This window comes from Bicyclus anynana, chromosome 14 (genome assembly GCF_947172395.1).
Source record: "Bicyclus anynana chromosome 14, ilBicAnyn1.1, whole genome shotgun sequence".
Taxonomy (NCBI): Eukaryota; Metazoa; Arthropoda; class Insecta; order Lepidoptera; family Nymphalidae; genus Bicyclus; species Bicyclus anynana.
The window spans coordinates 4,288,293-4,307,385 of record NC_069096.1 but is presented as its reverse complement, the minus strand read 5'-3'; the positions used below and the strand labels follow the sequence as shown (position 1 = coordinate 4,307,385).

The 19,093-nt window shown below is 38.0% G+C and overlaps 1 protein-coding gene across 4 annotated transcripts in view; it reads left to right on the top strand.

The window, feature by feature from the left end:
- LOC112048202 (huntingtin-interacting protein 1) overlaps positions 1-19,093 on the top strand; it is a 58,445-nt gene that overhangs the window by 15,761 nt on the left and 23,591 nt on the right. For 3 of the 4 annotated variants that reach the window (XM_052885499.1, XM_052885497.1, XM_052885500.1), the window contains exons 2-7: positions 14,459-14,569; positions 15,646-15,798; positions 16,615-16,772; positions 17,269-17,330; positions 17,998-18,175; positions 18,938-19,058. In XM_052885499.1, coding sequence (XP_052741459.1) covers positions 14,459-14,569; positions 15,646-15,798; positions 16,615-16,772; positions 17,269-17,330; positions 17,998-18,175; positions 18,938-19,058 — 783 coding nt within the window. Of the gene's footprint in view, positions 1-9,411; positions 9,501-14,458; positions 14,570-15,645; positions 15,799-16,614; positions 16,773-17,268; positions 17,331-17,997; positions 18,176-18,937; positions 19,059-19,093 lie in introns of all 4 variants that reach the window. The other variant, XM_052885498.1, reaches the window with a different exon arrangement.

Sequence of the window (19,093 nt, the reverse complement as noted above, 5' to 3'; positions counted from 1 at the left end):
ATATACTCTGATGTTCTCGATGAATTTAGGTATCCATGTTTTTCAAACTGGCTTTGGTCTGGTTTGGTGGTAGGTTTCAAGCATGTCTAAGTAATATCCAATCTTGTAGCAAAGATGTACTGACAGACGATTTAGCGTTCCGGTATTTTGGTACCTAGGTACATGTTAAGCAGTCCAGGGTAACTGTCCCTATTTTAGATTACCACCACCATACAAAAGACTACATGGTCATTATTTGTTATTACTCTATATCCTAAACTATTGATGATTTACGAGTTAAACGAGACGAAGACGAAGCGGTTTAATGGCAGGCGTCCACAGATCTACATCGTACATCGTATTGGATGCATCGCATCAAACGGATTGTCGAAAGTCACACAAGTGCGTCCACTGATCTGCATCGTACGGATTTTATCTACCGTAAAATTAAAAATCCGTTTAATGCGATGCGTACGATGCGGATTAGTGGACGCCAGTATTTAAAATTTTGAAAACCCCCGAAGTCATCAATATTCTTTTTCAGAGCACTTTCTAATTTGAGACTCACTCAAGTTTATTTGCAAACATTCGGTTGTTCTTCCCCACTTTCAACCCCCACAACTTTTAAACGACTCAACCGATTTTAATCAAACATATCTAAGAACACTCGCCCGTAAGTCACCTTTTTCATATAAAAAGAAGACTAAATTGAAATCGCTTCTACCGTCCGGGACCTATGGTGCCACAGACAGACTGACAGATTGACAAATAGGCAGACACGTCAAATTTATAACACGCCTCTTTTTGTGTTAATAAAAGTGTTGGTAAGTAAACAAATGATTTATTACATACACGAAAATTCTTGAGCACTTAGTTTAATTTTCAAATTGTATAAAACGGGGAACTCGCTCAACACAATTGGGTAAACAATGCTCTAAATTTGGAGCAGTTTACTTCAACGGCCGAACAAACAAAGACTACCATTTCCGGAATCAAAAAAGAAAACAGGCAATCTTACGAACAATACCGAGTGAATTGTATGACTTTGTTAATTCGTTCATCAAACATTTAATTAAAAACAGTTTACGAGTAACTTTCAATTATATCCGTCGCTTTTTCTCGTGGTAAGATAACAAAACATAATGCAACGGAAAAAACAGTATAATGGATTGTTTTTTAGGCTGAGATCTCACAGATTTACAGATTTACAGTGAGCGCGAATAATACGCAGTTGATGTACTCTTTGGTATACTTATGTACATACTTTTGGCTTTTCAAGCAAGCCTTAGAATCCAAGTACGAACACACCATTTCACACCATAAAGAACTAGCAGACGCCCGCGACAACGTACGCCCTTAGACTTCCATAATCCAGCCCTCTTGAAAAATCCGTTCTTAGCGGACACCTACTAACTATAAACTACCTCCCTGCCAAATTTCATCTTTGTACGTCAAAGAGATTTTCGAGATTTTGTGATGATGTAGCTTTCTTAATTCTTAATATATAAATGCGAAAGGTTATTATATGTACTTATACTAAGATTTAAGATATATGAGCATGCATGTAATTAACGTTCCCCTATCCCCACTAACTAAGCGTGAAGCTCATGCTAAGAATCGTTACGAAATCGTCGAATGGTTGGGGATCGAACTATTGTTTTTGTGTTTAAATCTGGTCTCTTAACTGCGGAGCTACCAGTGGAAAGCTACATTATCAACGAGTAATATAGGCTCGCATTTGACCATGATCTCAAATCTCAAAGGCTTTTGTCCTCGACTTCCCACGGGATCAAAAACTAAGCTAAATATACAGGTTATACGTTCGAGTTACCACTTACTTTTCGCCCACATTAGCCGCTTTACTGCTATCGCGTAGGCTACGCAAACCGTTGAAAACTGAGACAAACGTCCCACTGCTGCGGATTGAAAGTAACTTCGTAGATTCTCAGCGTTACTGGCATTTCATTCATAATACAATGGACATTGTGTAAAACAATAGTAAGGGTCGGGGCGGTGGGGAAATCAACAGTTGTCGGTTTCTATTAAATATTTGTTTTCAAACTTAACTCTGCTAATATGGATTTTATGTTATAACTAGCTAAGGCCGCGCGGTTTCACCCGCGTGGTTCCCGTTTCCGTAAGAATACGGGGATAGTATATAGCCCATAGCCTTCCTCGATAAATGGGCTATCTAACACTGAAAGAATTTTTCAAATCGGACCAGTACTTCCTTAGATTAGTGCGTTCAATCAAACAAACCATTCAGCTTTATAATATTAGTATAGATAATTCTTAACCACCAACGCGACAAATAACATATTTCTTGCTTCAATTACACGAAACATGGCTACAGTAAGGCATTAACTTGATAAACAACGTTAGTTGATACCGGTAGCGCTTATACTTTCGACTTTTAGATTTCTTTTCCGCCCTTTGTATAACTTCAATTTTGTCAGAACAACGTAGAAGGAAGTTGGTTCTAGAAAGCGTGTTCAATCATCTTTCAGATCCATCAGTAGCGCTCCACCGAAACAGCCACCTTTCAGGCATTGCTTTGTATAATTTCCTATTATAATAAATTTTGTTAAAAACAATAATCTATATCTATACTATCTATACTCTATACTAATATTATAAAGAGGTAAAGTTTGTAAGTTTGTAAGTTTGTCACATTTTTTAAAAGGGGTAATCTTCGGAACTACTGGTCTGATTTCAAAAATTCTTTCACCAGTAGAATGCTACATTATCGGGGAGTGCTATAGGCTATATTTTATATTGGTATCATATATATTAGCCGAGTTAACACAGTTTTTGTCATACAGGTCAGACCGAAAATCCTCTCAAGCAGACTTATTCGCATGCGCTGCCTTAATCATTGTGTAAAATTGAAATTAATGTATGGAGGCTTTATGTATCTTTAAAAGTTCTACAAAAAAATCCGCGACACCATATATCTATCTTCTATATATTAGCAGATATAGTACCTTTTGTGTTTTAAAAATTATTAATTTTATATACTTATGTTTGCGTCATTATTTATGCTACTTTATTTAAATCCTTATCAAAATAAATTATTTAATAATCACAAGGATATTATGGAGATAAGATTTGCTTCTTATAGTATGTTAATTAGTTAAATAATTTCGGAGATAATACAAAATTTCTAAAAGACGCAGAATTTCCGCTACATGACGACCCGCGCTTTCAATTACGTAGTTCCCGTTCCCGTGTGAATATGGGGATCAAACATAGCCTATGACACTCGCAAACAACGTAGCTTTCTATTGGTAAAACAATTTTCCAAATCGGTCCAGTAGATCCAAAGATTACCTCCGACAACCACACAAACTTTACCTTATTATAATTTTAGCATAGAAGTCTCTATTTCCCTCTGTCATCGCACCACGCTGATATGGCTGGACCGATTTTGCTAAGGGTAGGGGTAAGGTAGGGAAGGTATAGGGTAGGGTAGAGTAGGGTACGGGTACGGGTAGGGTAGGGGTTGTGTAAGGGTAGGTAGGGGTAGAGGTAGGGTAGGGGTAGGTTAGGGGTAGGGTGGGGTAGGGTAGGTAAGGAGTAGGGTAGGGGTAGGGTAGGAGTAGAGTAGGGGTAGGGTAGGGGTAGGATAGGGGTAGGGTAAGAGTAGGGTAGGGGTAGGGTAAGGGGTAGGGAAAGGGAAGATTACGGGTAGGGTAGGGGTAGGGTAGGGTAGGGGTAGGATACAGTTAGGGTACGGGTAGGGTAGGAGTACGGTAGAGGTAGGGGATCGATACTGAAGCCTATTTTCTATTTTGAACCGACTTCTTTGTCTGTCTGTCTGCCTTTTTTTTGACCGGGCATCACGCTGAAACTACAGAATGAATTCAAATGATACTTAAGACGATTTGAGACCATAATACGTAGAAGGATAATAGGATACTTTTTGTCGCGAAAACAAAATCAGAAATGGGTGAAGTAGGGGTAGAAATTTTGTACGGAAAGTCCTTAATTTTTCTAGGTACATTTGTAAATGTAAAATGACAAGTGGACTATTTATTAGGTATAACTGTATAAGTTATAAAACTTGCAAAATAGAATGTGAAATAGGGGTTGAAAGTTGACATCGATTTTTACGCGGACGAAGTCGCGGGCGTCCGCTAGTAATAATATTATAAAGAGGTAAAGTTTGTAAGTTTGTAAGTTTGTAAGTTTGTAACAATTTTTTGAAATGGGGTAATCTTCGGAACTACTGGACCGATTTTAAAAATTCTTTCACCAGTAGAATGCTACGTTATCGGGGAGTGCTATAGGCTATATTTTATATTTCTATCATATATAACTACTGAGATATCGCGGGTTTTCTCTTACAGGTCAGACCGAAATACTTACTTATTCGCATGCGCTGCCTCAACCATTGCGCATAACTGAAATAAATGTATGGAGGCTTTTTGAACCTTTAAAAGTTCTACAAAAAAGTCCGCGACACCATATATCTATCTTTTATATTTTAGCAGATATAGTACCTTTAGTACTTTAATAAATTATTTAAATTTTAAACTAAGGTTTACGTCATTATTTACACAACTAAACTTAAATCCTTATCAAAATAAATGATTTAATAATCACAAGGATATTATAGAGATAAGATTTGCCCTTTACAGTATGTTAATTAGTTATATAGTTTCGGAGATAATACAAAATTTCTGAAAGTCGAAGAAATGCCGCTATATGACGCCCCGCGGTTTCAATTACGTGGTTCCCGTTCCCGTATGAATATGAGGACCTAACATAGCCTATGACACTCGCAAATAATGTAGCTTTCTATTGGTAAAAGAATTTTCCAAATCGGTCCAGTAGATCCAGAGATTACCCCCGACAACCACACAAACTTTACCTCTTTATAGTATTAGCATAGAAGTCGCTTGGGAAATTATAGTCTTTTGGTCATTGCACCACGCACAAAAGGCTGGACCAATTTTGCTGAGGGTAGGGATAGGATAGAGGTAGGGAAGGGGTAGGATAGAGGTAGGGTAGGGGTAATTTAGGGAAAGTGTAGGGTAGGGTAGGGTAGGGTACGGATAAGGTAGGGTACGGATAAGGTAGGGGTAGTGTAGGGTAGGGGCGAGGTAGAGGTAGGGGAAGGATATGGAACGTATAGGGTAGGGGAGGAGTAGGATAGGGGTAGGGTACGGGTAGGGTAGGGTTAGGGTAGGGATAAGGTAGGGGTAGGGAAGGGTTAGGGTTAGCGGTAGGGTCGGAGTAAGGTAGGGGTAGATTAGGGGTAGGGTAGGATAGGGTATGGATAGGATACGGGTAGGGTTAGGGTAGGGTAAGGTGGGGGGAAGGAAGGGTAAGCATTAGCGGTAGGGTAGGAGTAAGGTAGGGGTAGGGTAGGGTTGGGTAGGTTTACGAGCAGGGTAAGGTAGAGGTAGAGAAGTTTACATCAATCTTTACGCGGACGAAGTCGCGGGCGTCCGCTAGTAATATTATAAAGAGGTAAAGTTTGTGGTATTGTTGGGGGGATTTACTAAACCGATTCTGATAATTCTTTTACCAGTAGAAAGCCACGTTTTTTAAGTGTTATAGGCACCCCTTTTTAAGAGGTCAATGATCATAGGCTATATTTTATCGTGAGAATACGGTCACGGGAACGGAGACGGGTGAAACCGCGGAGCGTTGACTAGAGTTTGTTTCATGTAAAATGGTGCGGGTGACAGTTCGTTTCACTCTTGAAAGTTTGCCGCGATTCACGTATTATGAACGTCATACAGGCGACTGTCACCGTACCCATGCTATCAAAGGAGAGACAATTTTTTCTCTCCTTTATTTCGGAACTCAGTTGTAAGCGTTCGAACACGCACATGGCCTGTCATTTAACTCCAATGGGATACGGGCCAGTGCAGATGAGAGCTCCTAAAGTGTTGTTTCCGGATTAACTCGCGACTGCCCGTGTTTTTATTATTGTCTGCGTATTATTTATCATTTGAACCCTTGGTTATTTGACCTCATCATTTACCATCACGCCAAATTGAGAGATATGTAAGGAACTAGCGGATGACCGCGACTTCGTTCGCCCTTAAACCTACTTAACCCTCTCGCATAATCCGTTCTTAGTGGACGTCTACTAACTATAAACTATCTCCCTACCGAAATTATAATTCAAAATTCGTTTCTTTCAAGTAGTCTTAGTTTACAAGCAATTTTAAAAACGTTAAGTTTGACTATTTGTAAAGATTACCACCAGAAGGCAGGTTCAGCCGAGAAAAAACCCAACAGTTGCTCTTCTGAAAAATGTCATACATTATTATAATAATTTACAATTATTAACATCATTTAAATTTCTTTTAGTTTTACTTCGTGTGTGCAGGTAAAAGCTGATCCAATGGCCTCCAAGCATTTTTATCATTAAGGAACTCATCAATTATGCAGTACCTCCTTTTATTAAAGTTGGTTAAAAAACGCGACGTGTATGACTGTTGGAGATTTATACTTCTACTACTAATCTATACTATATATACTTTTAATTCTAATACTAATATTATAAAGTGATAAACTTTGTGATATTGTAGCGGTTATCTCTGGATCTACTGAATCGATTTTGAAAATTCCTTACCACTGAAAAGCCACGTTATTTGTGAGTGTCATAGGCTATATTTTATCCCCGTATTCTCACGGGAACGGGAACCGCGGGGCGTCGAGTAGTGGGTAATAAGCGAAACAAAAGAGATATTGAACTGTATAGTCAGCACGGGTCTTACTCATCACAGCATCACAAAAGACGAGTGGGAATAAGTACACTTAAGCTTTTGTTGTCCTAAGCGCTTTAAGTTGTTCAGAATTAAAAGATCTATAGAAAAGTGCCATAGAAAACATCAAGAGATACTTACGTGGTTAACGAGTAGATTAAAAAAAAAAACTCTATAAAACAAAGGCATCACTGTTCATCCCATAGATTTATATTAAAATAAGGTTAGAAAGGGCGATAATAGTCTAACAGGCACGGGTTCAGTTACATGCGTCAACAATCATTAGCAACCCATTTTTAGCTCACTGTTGAGCACGAGTCTCCTTTCAGAATGAGAGCGGTTAGACCATTAAGTAGTCCACCACCCCAATGTGTTTTGGCAGACTTCACACATGTAGAGAATAAAGAAAATTCTCAATTCCCTTCTTAAAGTACACTTTGATATAGTGTATATTCTTGGTTTTTGTTCATTTCCTAGGACGGCGCGAACGCGGGCGCTCGAAATATAGCCATGTGTCTCGTCGATTATCTTTCTACAATCGTAGACGCTTCGAAAATTAGAAAATAGAAAATGGAAATGACATTTGTCTTTTTTATCGTGACATTTGTCAATTTTATCGTCACGTGATCAAGTTATTTTTTTTGAAGCGTTATCGTTTGTAGAAAAAGAGTCGTCGTGCCATACGGCTACAGGCCCAGTAGTATGTTAATTTCGACCGCCAAGCTATACTTGATCGTGTTCTATGCACATTAAGGTCTATTTTTCTCTACCACTTGCAGCAATGTTAATTAGAACAATATTACAACACCATTACACATACGTTTATGGCGTAAATCGTTAGGGTGAATGAGAAACAATTAAGTATTGTTTATTCATGCATGATGCACTGAGCACCTATCCGGATATGAAGTACATGTGCTAAATCTAAATTATTTATTATACAAAACCGCATAGATCTTTTATCATGAAATAAGCATCGTCGTCATCGTCATCAACCCATAATCGGCTCACTGCTGAGCTCGAGTCTCCTCCCAGATTGAGAGGGGTTAGGCCAATAGTCCACCACGCTGGCCCAATGCGGAATGGCAGACTTCACACACGCAGAAAATTAAGATAATTCTGTGGTATGCAGGTTTCCTCACGATGTTTTCCTTCACCGATTGAGACACGTGTTATTTAATTTCTTAAAATGCACACAACTGAAAAGTTGGAGGTGCATGCCCCGGACTGGATTCGAACCCACACCCTCCGGAATCGGAGGCAGAGGTCATATCCACTGGGCTATCACAGCGCTCTGAAATAAGCATAGTACACACATATTTTTTGTTAGTTATTGATACTACAACAGTATAGTTTGTTGTTAAAATACTTGTATAATAGGGATAACATAGAAATAGCAATGTTCTGTAAAGGTGATTTTAGTTTTGTTTAAAAACACATCTTGTATTTTTAAAATATCTCTTCAACAGCCAATATTTATGAAATTTTTAGTTAGATTGTAGTTATTTATATTTTTAATGAATATTTTTTTTGTTTCTGTTTCAGGTAATAATTCAATAAAACGCCAGGGTAAAGCGTGTGTTCATCAAATGAAAGTCAGTCTTAAATAAGTTAACAAAATACCTTTCATGCATTTTGATATCACATAAAAGGAGTTAATTAATTAATTTAAACATACAGTTTTTAAAATGCTCTTTTTATGTGACGTGACCTGCACTGCAATTTGCATGTTTTTTAACTCATTTGTAAACCAACTTTCTAAAACCATTTAATTCTGTAAATTTTGTATATTCATTTATAATTTGTATAAAACCATCATTCAGTGGTATTTCGCAGATTCAAATCCAACATAAATATATGCATACCTATTTTAGAAATATGCATTTTTATAAGTCTTATGTTAGTAAATATTTATATATTTAAAGTGTGCTCGATTTTCTTAAATACGTATAAATATTATTTACATATTTTCTTTGTAATATTGCTGTTTCATGTTAATATTGTAAATAGATATGCCAAATCATAAAATAAAATTCTTGATATCATTATCAATATCCATTAAAAACAAATTAACACCTGCTTCTAACCCACATCTTAAATGTTAAGTTGATCAATGATCATACTCTGATGCTCCAAACTGCTAGGTTATTCGTTAACTCGGTGTCTTTCAAAACTTAAAGTGAACGAAGATTGTTGTTGTAAAATGTACTAAATTTTACACGAACATTTTATTAGGTGGGTAACATTAATCTTCTATAATAAAAGGACTCACTATAATATAAAACTTCACTTAAAAACTGGCCAATTATGCTTTGACAGTTTTAGAATTATTGGTAAAGAAAATTATACCTGAAGGCCTTTAAATATAGTCCAATATTCAATAAAATCCCAAATTCAGAGCAAATTCAACCTTAAGCTTTAAGTTTAAGGTTGAATTTGCAAATGCGACTACTTAAATTGAGTGCCAAGAAGTTGTGTTTGGCAGTCACTGAGTGGGGACATTTTTTGGTCGCCGATTGTGCATCCACTTTTTTTAATAGAAGATCGATGGTGGGTAATTATTATAACAAAATGTTGAGTGGCTTTTATCACTTTATTCTCTGAAAGCGACTGAGTTATTGAATATAGCAGACAATGAACAAATCATATCTGAAGTATTTCTAAAACTACTAATTGTTAATGAGTCGCCTGGCACGTTTCATTTCAGCGCCGTAACCCTTACTAATGCATGCTGTCACGGCTGTGCACTAACACGTTACTATGGCAAACCCAGCAGACAAACGGTTCCACCAGCTGGTGAGTGCACGTTCACGTTAATGTGTAAAAACATTAAGGTAGCATTCAGATCTTGGCGACCGCGTCGCGCGACCGGTGACGCGGTCTCGGGCTTTGTTTAGTGCTCTATATGTATAAATTTATACTAAGCAGTGGGTCGCGCGGTCGCAGGTCGCGGTCGCCAAGAAGGAAGACATTTTGTCATAAACCGTCCGAAATACCGAAATATCTGTAGGCTCTCACAGAAAAAAAGAAAGAAAATATCTTTAAGTATTTGCTGCGATAATATTAATAAATAACCTAGAAAAAGGTCCCAACATAGCGTATTGCTTTCTGTTCCCCATAAGCAAAGAGCATACAGCGCTGTGGGATACGCATTTTTAGCTGGGTTCCTAGTGCCACTACGAAAACACTGGCAACATAAACCCATATACAAACCTATAACATGGCGTACACTTCATAGATGCAAAAACTCACTGCCTTCTTTGAGGTTACGAACTGTGTTGGTGAAGGAATTTTTCATTTTGCACAAAATTTAACTTTGGTATAGTGATTCACGCCACATGGCCTCTCATCTTGTTATCAAACACAAAATAAAATCTTGTAAATAGCTGAACCGATTTTTAACCTGGTTCACGTCACTGGCCTCTCATCTTGAACCGATTTTGATGGACCATATCTAATAACCATCGCTGCAAAACCCGCTTTCAAATTAAAAAAAACACATTTAATTCGGTTCAAGTGAACACACACACAGTGGTGGTACATTACAGACTCTTTTATATCTTTTTTTATATCGCGGGTTAAGAAATGGATATTTTGTACTCCATCAGTAGGGACCTACCTAACGGATTATAAAATGTTCAGGTGCGCATGACTTCTTCCAACGATACAACTAATTAGACCTGCAGACATTTCGGTTTTGGATTTTCAGTTGTATTTACCTACTAATAGATCATAAGATTCGTAAGTTGCTTTCTCTATACTATGGGATTAATGGAACCTCCCGGCTGAGATCGCCATCTTACAGTGATTCTGATTGTTCTGGTTTGTAATATTAGTATGCTAATAAACTGTGCGCAAATCGTGTCAAGAAAGCTTTCGTTTATTTTCTCTGACGTCTGCTGACTAGATAAACTATAGGAGAAATCAAATGCAATTCAAATGCTTTTGAAATAGTGACTATTGAAATTACATTAGATACTTTTTCGTTCACAATGTTTATTATTTTAAAAAATTTCAGTTTTTCTTAGAAATTAATTTATATTTTATTTTATGTGCATGCTTATTTATAGAAGAAGATAAACTTGAACCAAACACCTTTTGTAAGTATGGTATAACTTCATTATCTCTTTCCATTCCTACTATACAATATGTTTATTGCTGCGATTTGATCCTAAGATGTTTCTTGTGGTATCATTAAGGTGAAATCATAAAACTCGTGCGCACAGATTTTCAAATATATATTTAAAAATCATCTCCCATGGCGTATTTTAGTTCTTCTAAAATCTAATCTAAACCATGGCAACGATATACCGCGAGAAATAGCATTACGTGGCATTTTTTTGCGTTTTCACGGATTCACGAAATCACGAATTCTCACCGTGATTCAACGCAGTTTGTGTTTCCACCTTGCCTCTCCAGTGATTGGCATTTTTGTGTCTTACTTAAATTTCCGATTTCTGTAACAGACTAGAGAATGCTAGAAACCCTATTATAGTTATTCGACGTAGTACCTCCTTCAATGCTCGACATATGGAGATTTTCATGCTCAGTAGACTTAACATGCGTCCCCATCTTTCGCGGATAGCAAGCAATCGAAATGTCATGCCGTAGTCAAAAATTACCATACCATTAATAGTTGTTCATTTACCAGGTTGTTGGACCTGGTGAGTGAAAACTATCGCAGGGTAGGGATAGCTGGGGATTTTTCGACGGCCTCCGTAGCGCAGTGATATGCGCGGTGGATTTAATGACGGAGGTCCTGGGTTCGATTCCCGGCTGGGCCGATCGAGGTTTTCTTAATTGGTCCAGGTCTTGCTGGTGGGAGGCTTCGGCCGTGGCTTTTTACCACCCTACCGACAAAGACGTACCACCAAGCGATTTAGCGTTCCGGTACGATGTCGTGTAGAAACCGAAAGGAGCGTGGATTTTCATCGTCCTCCTAACAAGTTAGCCCGCTTCCATCTTAGATTACATCATCACTAACCATCAGGTGAGATTGTAGTCAAGAGCTAACTTGTAAGGAATAAAAAAAAAATTAGGCATCTTTAAAACAAGAGTGAATGGGCAAATGCTAGCAAGCGCTTTCCATCTTAGGCGGCGTAAGTTAGGCCACGTCTACACTTACCATTAGATGATGATATTTTTTTAAAAGAGCAACTGTTGAGTTTCTTGCCGGTTTCTTCTCAGCAGAACCTGCCTTCCGAACCGGTGGTAGAATCTTTACAAATAGTCAACTGGCGTCTCAAAAGTGCTTGTAAACTGAGCCTACTTGAAATAAATGAATTTTGAATTTTTGATGAAATCGTAGTTATCCGCGAGCATATGCCATACATAATGTATTACTGTCGGTCGTTTTGTAACCGAATATTGCAATTACGTACACAGTCGTGCAAACAGTAGGTACAGTAATGAATTGAAATGCTGATGAACCAAAGATTTTGTACCAAATATCGTTGTGATGAAAAGTAAAATACAGAGCAAGTTTTATATGTAAAGCGCTTATGTGAGATTCATTTACCTAAACGTATGTAGGTCTCAGTAAATTTGCGTGCTCGGTACTTATTCATTCATTCGACATCCTTGAACACGTGATTCTGACGTCATTCGCATACTAAGTCACTCACACACAGAAAATTCCTTACTGGGTCAGTGTGATAAACAGGCGTATCTACGTATAACCTTTATAGGTTTTTCCTTTTGCGGCAATGTTTATGCTTACCTTCATAGGTAGAGTATTTATGATGCATTTGTAATGTCAGCCACTGACGATCAAGTAATTTCACATGCCTGCAGCGCTAACTAAGCTAGTGTATTTGTTGCCATCGGCAAGATGTCATGCACATCGCGACCAACACACGATCAGTTTTATCGAATTCAGTTTTTCACAAATCCCGCGGGAACCATGTATCTTTCCGGGATGAAAAATAGCCTATGTGTTAATCCAGAGTAAATATTTCCATTCCAAATTTCAGTCAGTAGCCATAGCACAAATGAACAACACATACACACAAACTTTGGCCTTCATAGTATTAGTGTGATGTACCTATACTTAGTTATTGTGTATTTTTTTCATTCTTATTTTTAAAAATAATCTATACTAATATTAAAAACTGAAGAGTTTGTTTGTTTGATTGATTGAACGCGCTAATCTCAGGATCTACTGGTCCGATTTGAAAAATTATTTCAGTGTTAGATAGCATTTATCGAGGAATGCTATATTTTATCCCCGTATTCCTACTAGAACGGCAACCATGCGGGCGAAACCGCGTGGCGTCAGCTACTTTAGAATATTTTTGTTCTAAATACAGTGATCTTAAATAAACAATTTTGAGATTAATCTGAACCAAACACAAAGGATTTATTTAGGTTTTCATGCATCCTATTTTAATTCCCAGCTCGTGTGAATAGGCAAAAAAAATGTCAGTTTTTTATTTAAATTGTATATAAATGTACACAGTTCATTTTATGTATGCTAATATTAAAGCAATTTTGTAAAAGGAGCACCGCCTTCATACTGATCAGCAGGTAGAACATATTATGATCTTATTTTTCGCTTTTTAGTTTAGTGGGTACGTTTTTAGGTTTTGAAGTCGGTTGTATTTTTTTTATTAAAATTTTTATTATTTATTAAAAAAGGTCACATTTAATGTAAGGAAGCTAAAACTGTATGAATTTTCATTTAATTACGAGAAAAGATTTTTAATAGATTTTGAAATTTTATAATTTCATTTATTTTGCAAATATCCAGACAATCTTTGCTTTTTATGTATAAATTAGTTAACATTGATCCTATTTACCCGAATGTATCATAAAAATCAATATATTCAAATCTAGTCATCATCCCCATTATAATACCTAAATTACTCATCGGCTTGCATGGAGGCTGTTGACACGATCCGTGTTTACTAACTAACCGCTAATAATACTGAACAAGATCAACGCGAAGACGCCGACAGTGTGCAGTGTGTATTTATACTCGCAGACTAAACATAAATGTCAACAAACCGTCGTCAAAATAGTTAAAATAAACCATTTATGGAGTCTGAAAACGTTATAGAGAGATGCTCAAGTTTCGTTTCAAAGATATTTTTGGGTTATTGTATTATCACTGAAGTTTTCTTTATGACTTACTTTACAGATGCCCGCGACTTCGTCCGCGTGGAAATCAATGTAAACTTTCAAGCCCTATTTCACCACTTCAGGCGTTGAATTTTAAAAACTTTTGAATCACATAATTTTTCGTATTGTTTTCATGATTTATAAAAAAACAAAACAAATTTTTAAAACCGTAACTCTAAAAATGAAGGACCAACTAATTTTACGTCTTTCCATACAAACTTTCAATCTTTATTTCCCCCTTCATATTTTATTTTCGCAATAAAAAGTATCCTATAACCTTCTCCATCATCATGGACAGACAGACAAAAAATCGAATAAAAGTTTTGTCTTCAGTATTGATTATAAATTTGGTTAGATGAAGACTCAGTGTGTGAGAGATTGCATGTATCGGATCTAAGATTAATCTTGGATGGAAAGTTATTGCGCAAAAGAGCACTTGGTAGGCCTAGTTGGTAGGTAGAGATATCGCGTTAAGAGAAAAAGAGATCTCTCTTTTGTCTCAACGCAATGAAAGAGAGAGATTTTGATAGACAATGTGTCTTTTTCTCTTCACAACGTATTATTTTGCTGACGCTAGGCCTACTGGTCGACATTTTTTTTTTGTTTTTTGTATTAAGTTTCATTTTCTTTTTCAGACATTAGCTATACAGAAAGCTATAAACGCAATAGAGACACCCGTCAAAGAGAAACATGTTCGCAGTACTATCATCGGAACGTTTCAAGAGCAAAGCGCCACTACATATTGGGTATGTCATTTTTAGAAATTCATATAATGATATTAATTAACTCGAATTTCCTCTATAACTTAATTACTTTTATTATATAGAGGTAAGGTGGCAATGGGCGGGGCACATAGTTCGAAGAGCCGATGGATGTTGGAGTCCCAAAGTGCTGCAGGAATGGCGACCCCGCACTAGTAAGCGCGGTGTTGGTCGACCGCCCACCAGCTGGACTGAAGCGAGTCGCAAGGATTTGCTAGATGCAGGCGGCTCAGTATCGTGATGTTTGGAAGTTCCTACAAAAGGCCTTTGTTCTGCAGCAGACGTCCATAGGCTGATATGATGATGATGATGATATATAGGTAAAGTTTGTGAGGTTGTAGGGGGTAATCTCAAGTACTACTGAACCGATTTTAAAAATCCTTTCCCGTATTCTTACGGGACCGGAAACTACATGGGGCGGCTGCTAGTTAATACACCTCTATAAATGTACCTATATTTATCAGTTGTCTGAATACCCAAACTAAGCTTATTATGGGCTGGATAGTGACGTTAATATTTATTTATTTATTTACTTAACAGATACAAGACAGTAAGCTTACAGCTTCAGCTTAGTTCTCCTCCAGTGACGCCTCTTAGCGTTGTAACGAATGGTATTTCCAGTGCGCATTCGTACCCATTGGGGAATTGGTCTGTTTTGTTTTAGTTTCTTAGCGATTTTCCGCTTGATAATAAATGTCTTGGGCCGACATGGTTGCCTTTCCTGCTGTCAAAAATTGAGTATTGACGATGTATATCAAAAAATTCATTTATTTCAAGTAGGCTCAGTATACAAGCACTTTTGATACGTCAGTTAACTATTTGTAAATATTCTACCACCGGTTCGGAAGGCAGATTCTGCTGAGACGAAACCGGCAAGAAACTCAACAATTGCTCTTTTTTAAAAAAAATCATACAATAATATTATAATTACAATTTATGACAACATTACAATTTCTTATAGTTTTACTTCCTGTGTGAAGGTGGAATCTGATCCAACGGCCTCCAAGCAACTTTGTCATTGAGGAACTCATCGATGTATTTATTTATTTATGTTTCCACAGATGGTGGCGCTCCGGCAGCCTTTGCAAGACAACCGCATCGTCGCGTGGAAGTTCTGTAACGTGACGCACAAGTTGCTGCGCGAGGGCCACCCCGCCTGCCTCGACGACTCGCAGCGCCACATAAGTACCATAGAGAACCTCGGCAAACTATGGGTGAGTTCTACGGTTCATTTAGTCTTTGCACTTGCTTAGTAAGTACTTGATGGTATAAGCATATTGCCTTTTTCAAAATACACGCATAGAACTGTACTCGTTTCCGGGATAATAAGTAACCTATGTGGTATTTATTCATTCAGTCCAGTAAATTTTGTATGAAAAAGTGACAAACCTATTTCACGTGCTTCCGAAGCATTTACGTCCTGACGTTTCGAAAGTGCTTGTAAACTAAGCCTAATAGAAACAAATGAATATTGACCATTTAAGTATTTCATTGTAAAGCGCGCTCTACACTCGCGGCGCAATTTTGTGATGCGAACGCGTCGTGATCTCCACGCCAGAATGTGTCCCTTCACACTCGCAAAATTAAGTATGGCTGTTGTTGAATTTACGACAAATTTTGAACTACCATAAATAAGCCGCGAACGTCTCTATACCCGCAGTTCACGGCTTTTGTGGCGTTTGCACCGCGGGTATAAAACGCGCTTAGTAATACACTGTTTTATTACAAGTACGAGCCGTGATAGCCCAGTTAATAACCGCCTCTAATTTCGGAGGGTGTGGGTTCGAATTCGGTCCGGGGCATTCACCTCCAACTTTTCAGTTGTGTGCAATTTAAGAAATTTAATATCATGTGTCTTATACGGTGAAAGAAAAACATCGTGAGGAAACCTGCATACCAGAGAATTTTCTGCTTGTGTGAGGTCTGCCAATCCGCTTTGGGACTATAGGCTTAACCCCTCTCATTCTGAGAGGAGACTCGAGCTCAGCAATGAGCCGAATAAGGGTTGTTAACGATGATGATGATTACAGGTACACCTTCGAGAAGGTTACGGGAGATTAATAAACTTGTACAGCAATCTGCTTGTGACCAAGTTGAAGTTCCACGCTCGCAACCCGCGCTTTCCCGGTAATATGCTGTTGACAGCTGAGGAACTAGACGCCATCGCTGAAAATGACGTCAACAACTAGTAAGTTCAGAATTAATAAATGTTATTATTTAGATAATCCTCAACTCTGCAGTGTCTTGGAAATAAATTTTTAGGAATCTGCAAACTCTATTGCTTACAGCAAAGTTTTTGGTGCACAGGAAAATTTGCATTGTTTTTAGTATTTCTTTTACCATTGTAAAACAGAAATTGCAGAAATGAGGACTTTATTTTCTTATAATCATTCTTCTTCTAAATGACATTCTACTATCTAGTCCTTATATGCTTAGATCTTTTAAATTAATTATTAAAATTGTATTAATATACATATTAAAAGAGCAACTGATGAGTTTCTTGCCGGTTTCTTCTCAGCAGAACCTGCCTTCCGAACCGGTGGTAGAATCTTTGAAAATAGTCAACTGACTGCCTATTTTAAATAAATGAATTTTGAATTTGAATATTATTGCTGCCAATGCTTTATAAGTTTAAAATGTGATGTCACGAAAATGTTTTAACTAATAATTTAAATTTGTAACAGTTTTCAGATTTGCGTGGAGCTGTTCGATTATATGGACGATATTCTCACTCTGCAAGCTGCAGGTTAGTGTTCTCATATTATTTCATGACTATGTCTCCTACTACTACTCTATTTGATGTAAAACTTCTATAACTTTGTCTAGGTGAATTTCTGTTTTATTTGGATGACTCTTTTCACAACTTAGCTTGTGAAAAGCCTTAGCCAAACTACGTTTCGAAGTACTTATTACACTAGATTCGACTTCCGTCATTCGATTTGTACCATCCGTGACCTACCTCGGATTTTTGTAGGATCCAAATCCCTCATATCCGCACAGTTTAGATATCTGAGCAATAGGTAGATATGCCATAGATTTGCATGGATTTCGACCGGTTGTAGTGCGACCACCATAAGTCGATATTTTGGTAATTTATTTAAAGTACGGACACTTGATGTCTACTCTCTTATTATATTATCGCAGACGCCCGCGACTGTGTGCGTTTGTGTTTGCGTGTGTGTTTGAGACACGTGATATTTAATTTCTTCAAATGCACACAACTGAAAAGTTGGAGGTGCATGCCCCGGACCGGATTCGAACCCACACCCTCCGAAATCGGAGGCAGAGGTAATATCCACTGGGCTATCACGGCTACTGGTTTACTGGTTTACTTTACATGAAAGATATAATATAATTATGGATTGTTTGGAAGTATACTCGGATGAATAAGAATTGATTTTCGTAATTTTCAGTGTTCGACAGTTTAGGCAACGCCAGAGCAAACTCGATGACTGCCAGCGGGCAGTGTCGGCTGGCGGCGCTGATTCCGTGCGCGCAGGACTCGTCGCACATCTACGACTGCAACGTGCGCCTGCTGTTCCGACTGCACGCGTCGCTGCCGCCCGACGTGCTGGCCGGACATCGAGAGAGGTAGCTATATTTTGCGATGTTAAATCACTTAGAGTGTCAATGTCTGGAAGTGAATTGCTAAAATGGCCTCAGGGATCCGTAGAACATTTTGTACAACTGATTAATATCAAGTTATTTTTTTTTTTAGTTGTAAACCAGCCGTTTTTATTCATCATCATATCAGACGATGGACGTCCACTGAAGGACATAGGCCTTTTGTACGAACTTCCAAACATCACGATACTGAGCCATCTGCATCCAGCGAATACTTGCGACTCGCTTGATGTCGTCAGTCCACCTGGTGGGGGGTCGACCAACACTGCGCTTTGTAATGCGGGGTCGCCATTCAATCTGGAATCCAGCACCTTGGTACCCTAATGTCCATCGGCTCTTCGAACTGTGTGCCGCGCCCATTGCAACTTCAGCTTCGCGACTCGTTGAGCTATGTCGGTGACTTTGGTTCTTCTGCGGATCTCCTCATTTCTGATTCGATCACGCAGAGATACTCCGAGCATAGCTCGTTCCATCGCCCGCTGTGTGACTCTGAGCCTTCTTATGAGGCCCATAGTTAGCGACCGAGTCTCTTTGTTTTTATTACTGTTGCTTAATTAATAGTTATACAACTTAACAGCCACGATGTCCTACATATTGCGTGGCACATTGTCTCGTTCCGACGCTCGGAAATTTTTAGGATATCTTTGACTTTGACCAATATTTTTATCATTGTAAGCTTGATTAAAATATAACTGTTATAATTTTGCTAATATTAATGTCCTTTCGTAGGTTCCGACAGCAGTTTAAGAAACTAAGTTCATTCTACAAACACGCGAGCAGTTTACAATATTACAGAAACTTGTTGACGCTTCCGGTTCTGCCTTCCAATCCGCCTAACTTCTTACTGCAGGTGAAATGTTTAACATCGTCATCATTGTCTATAAA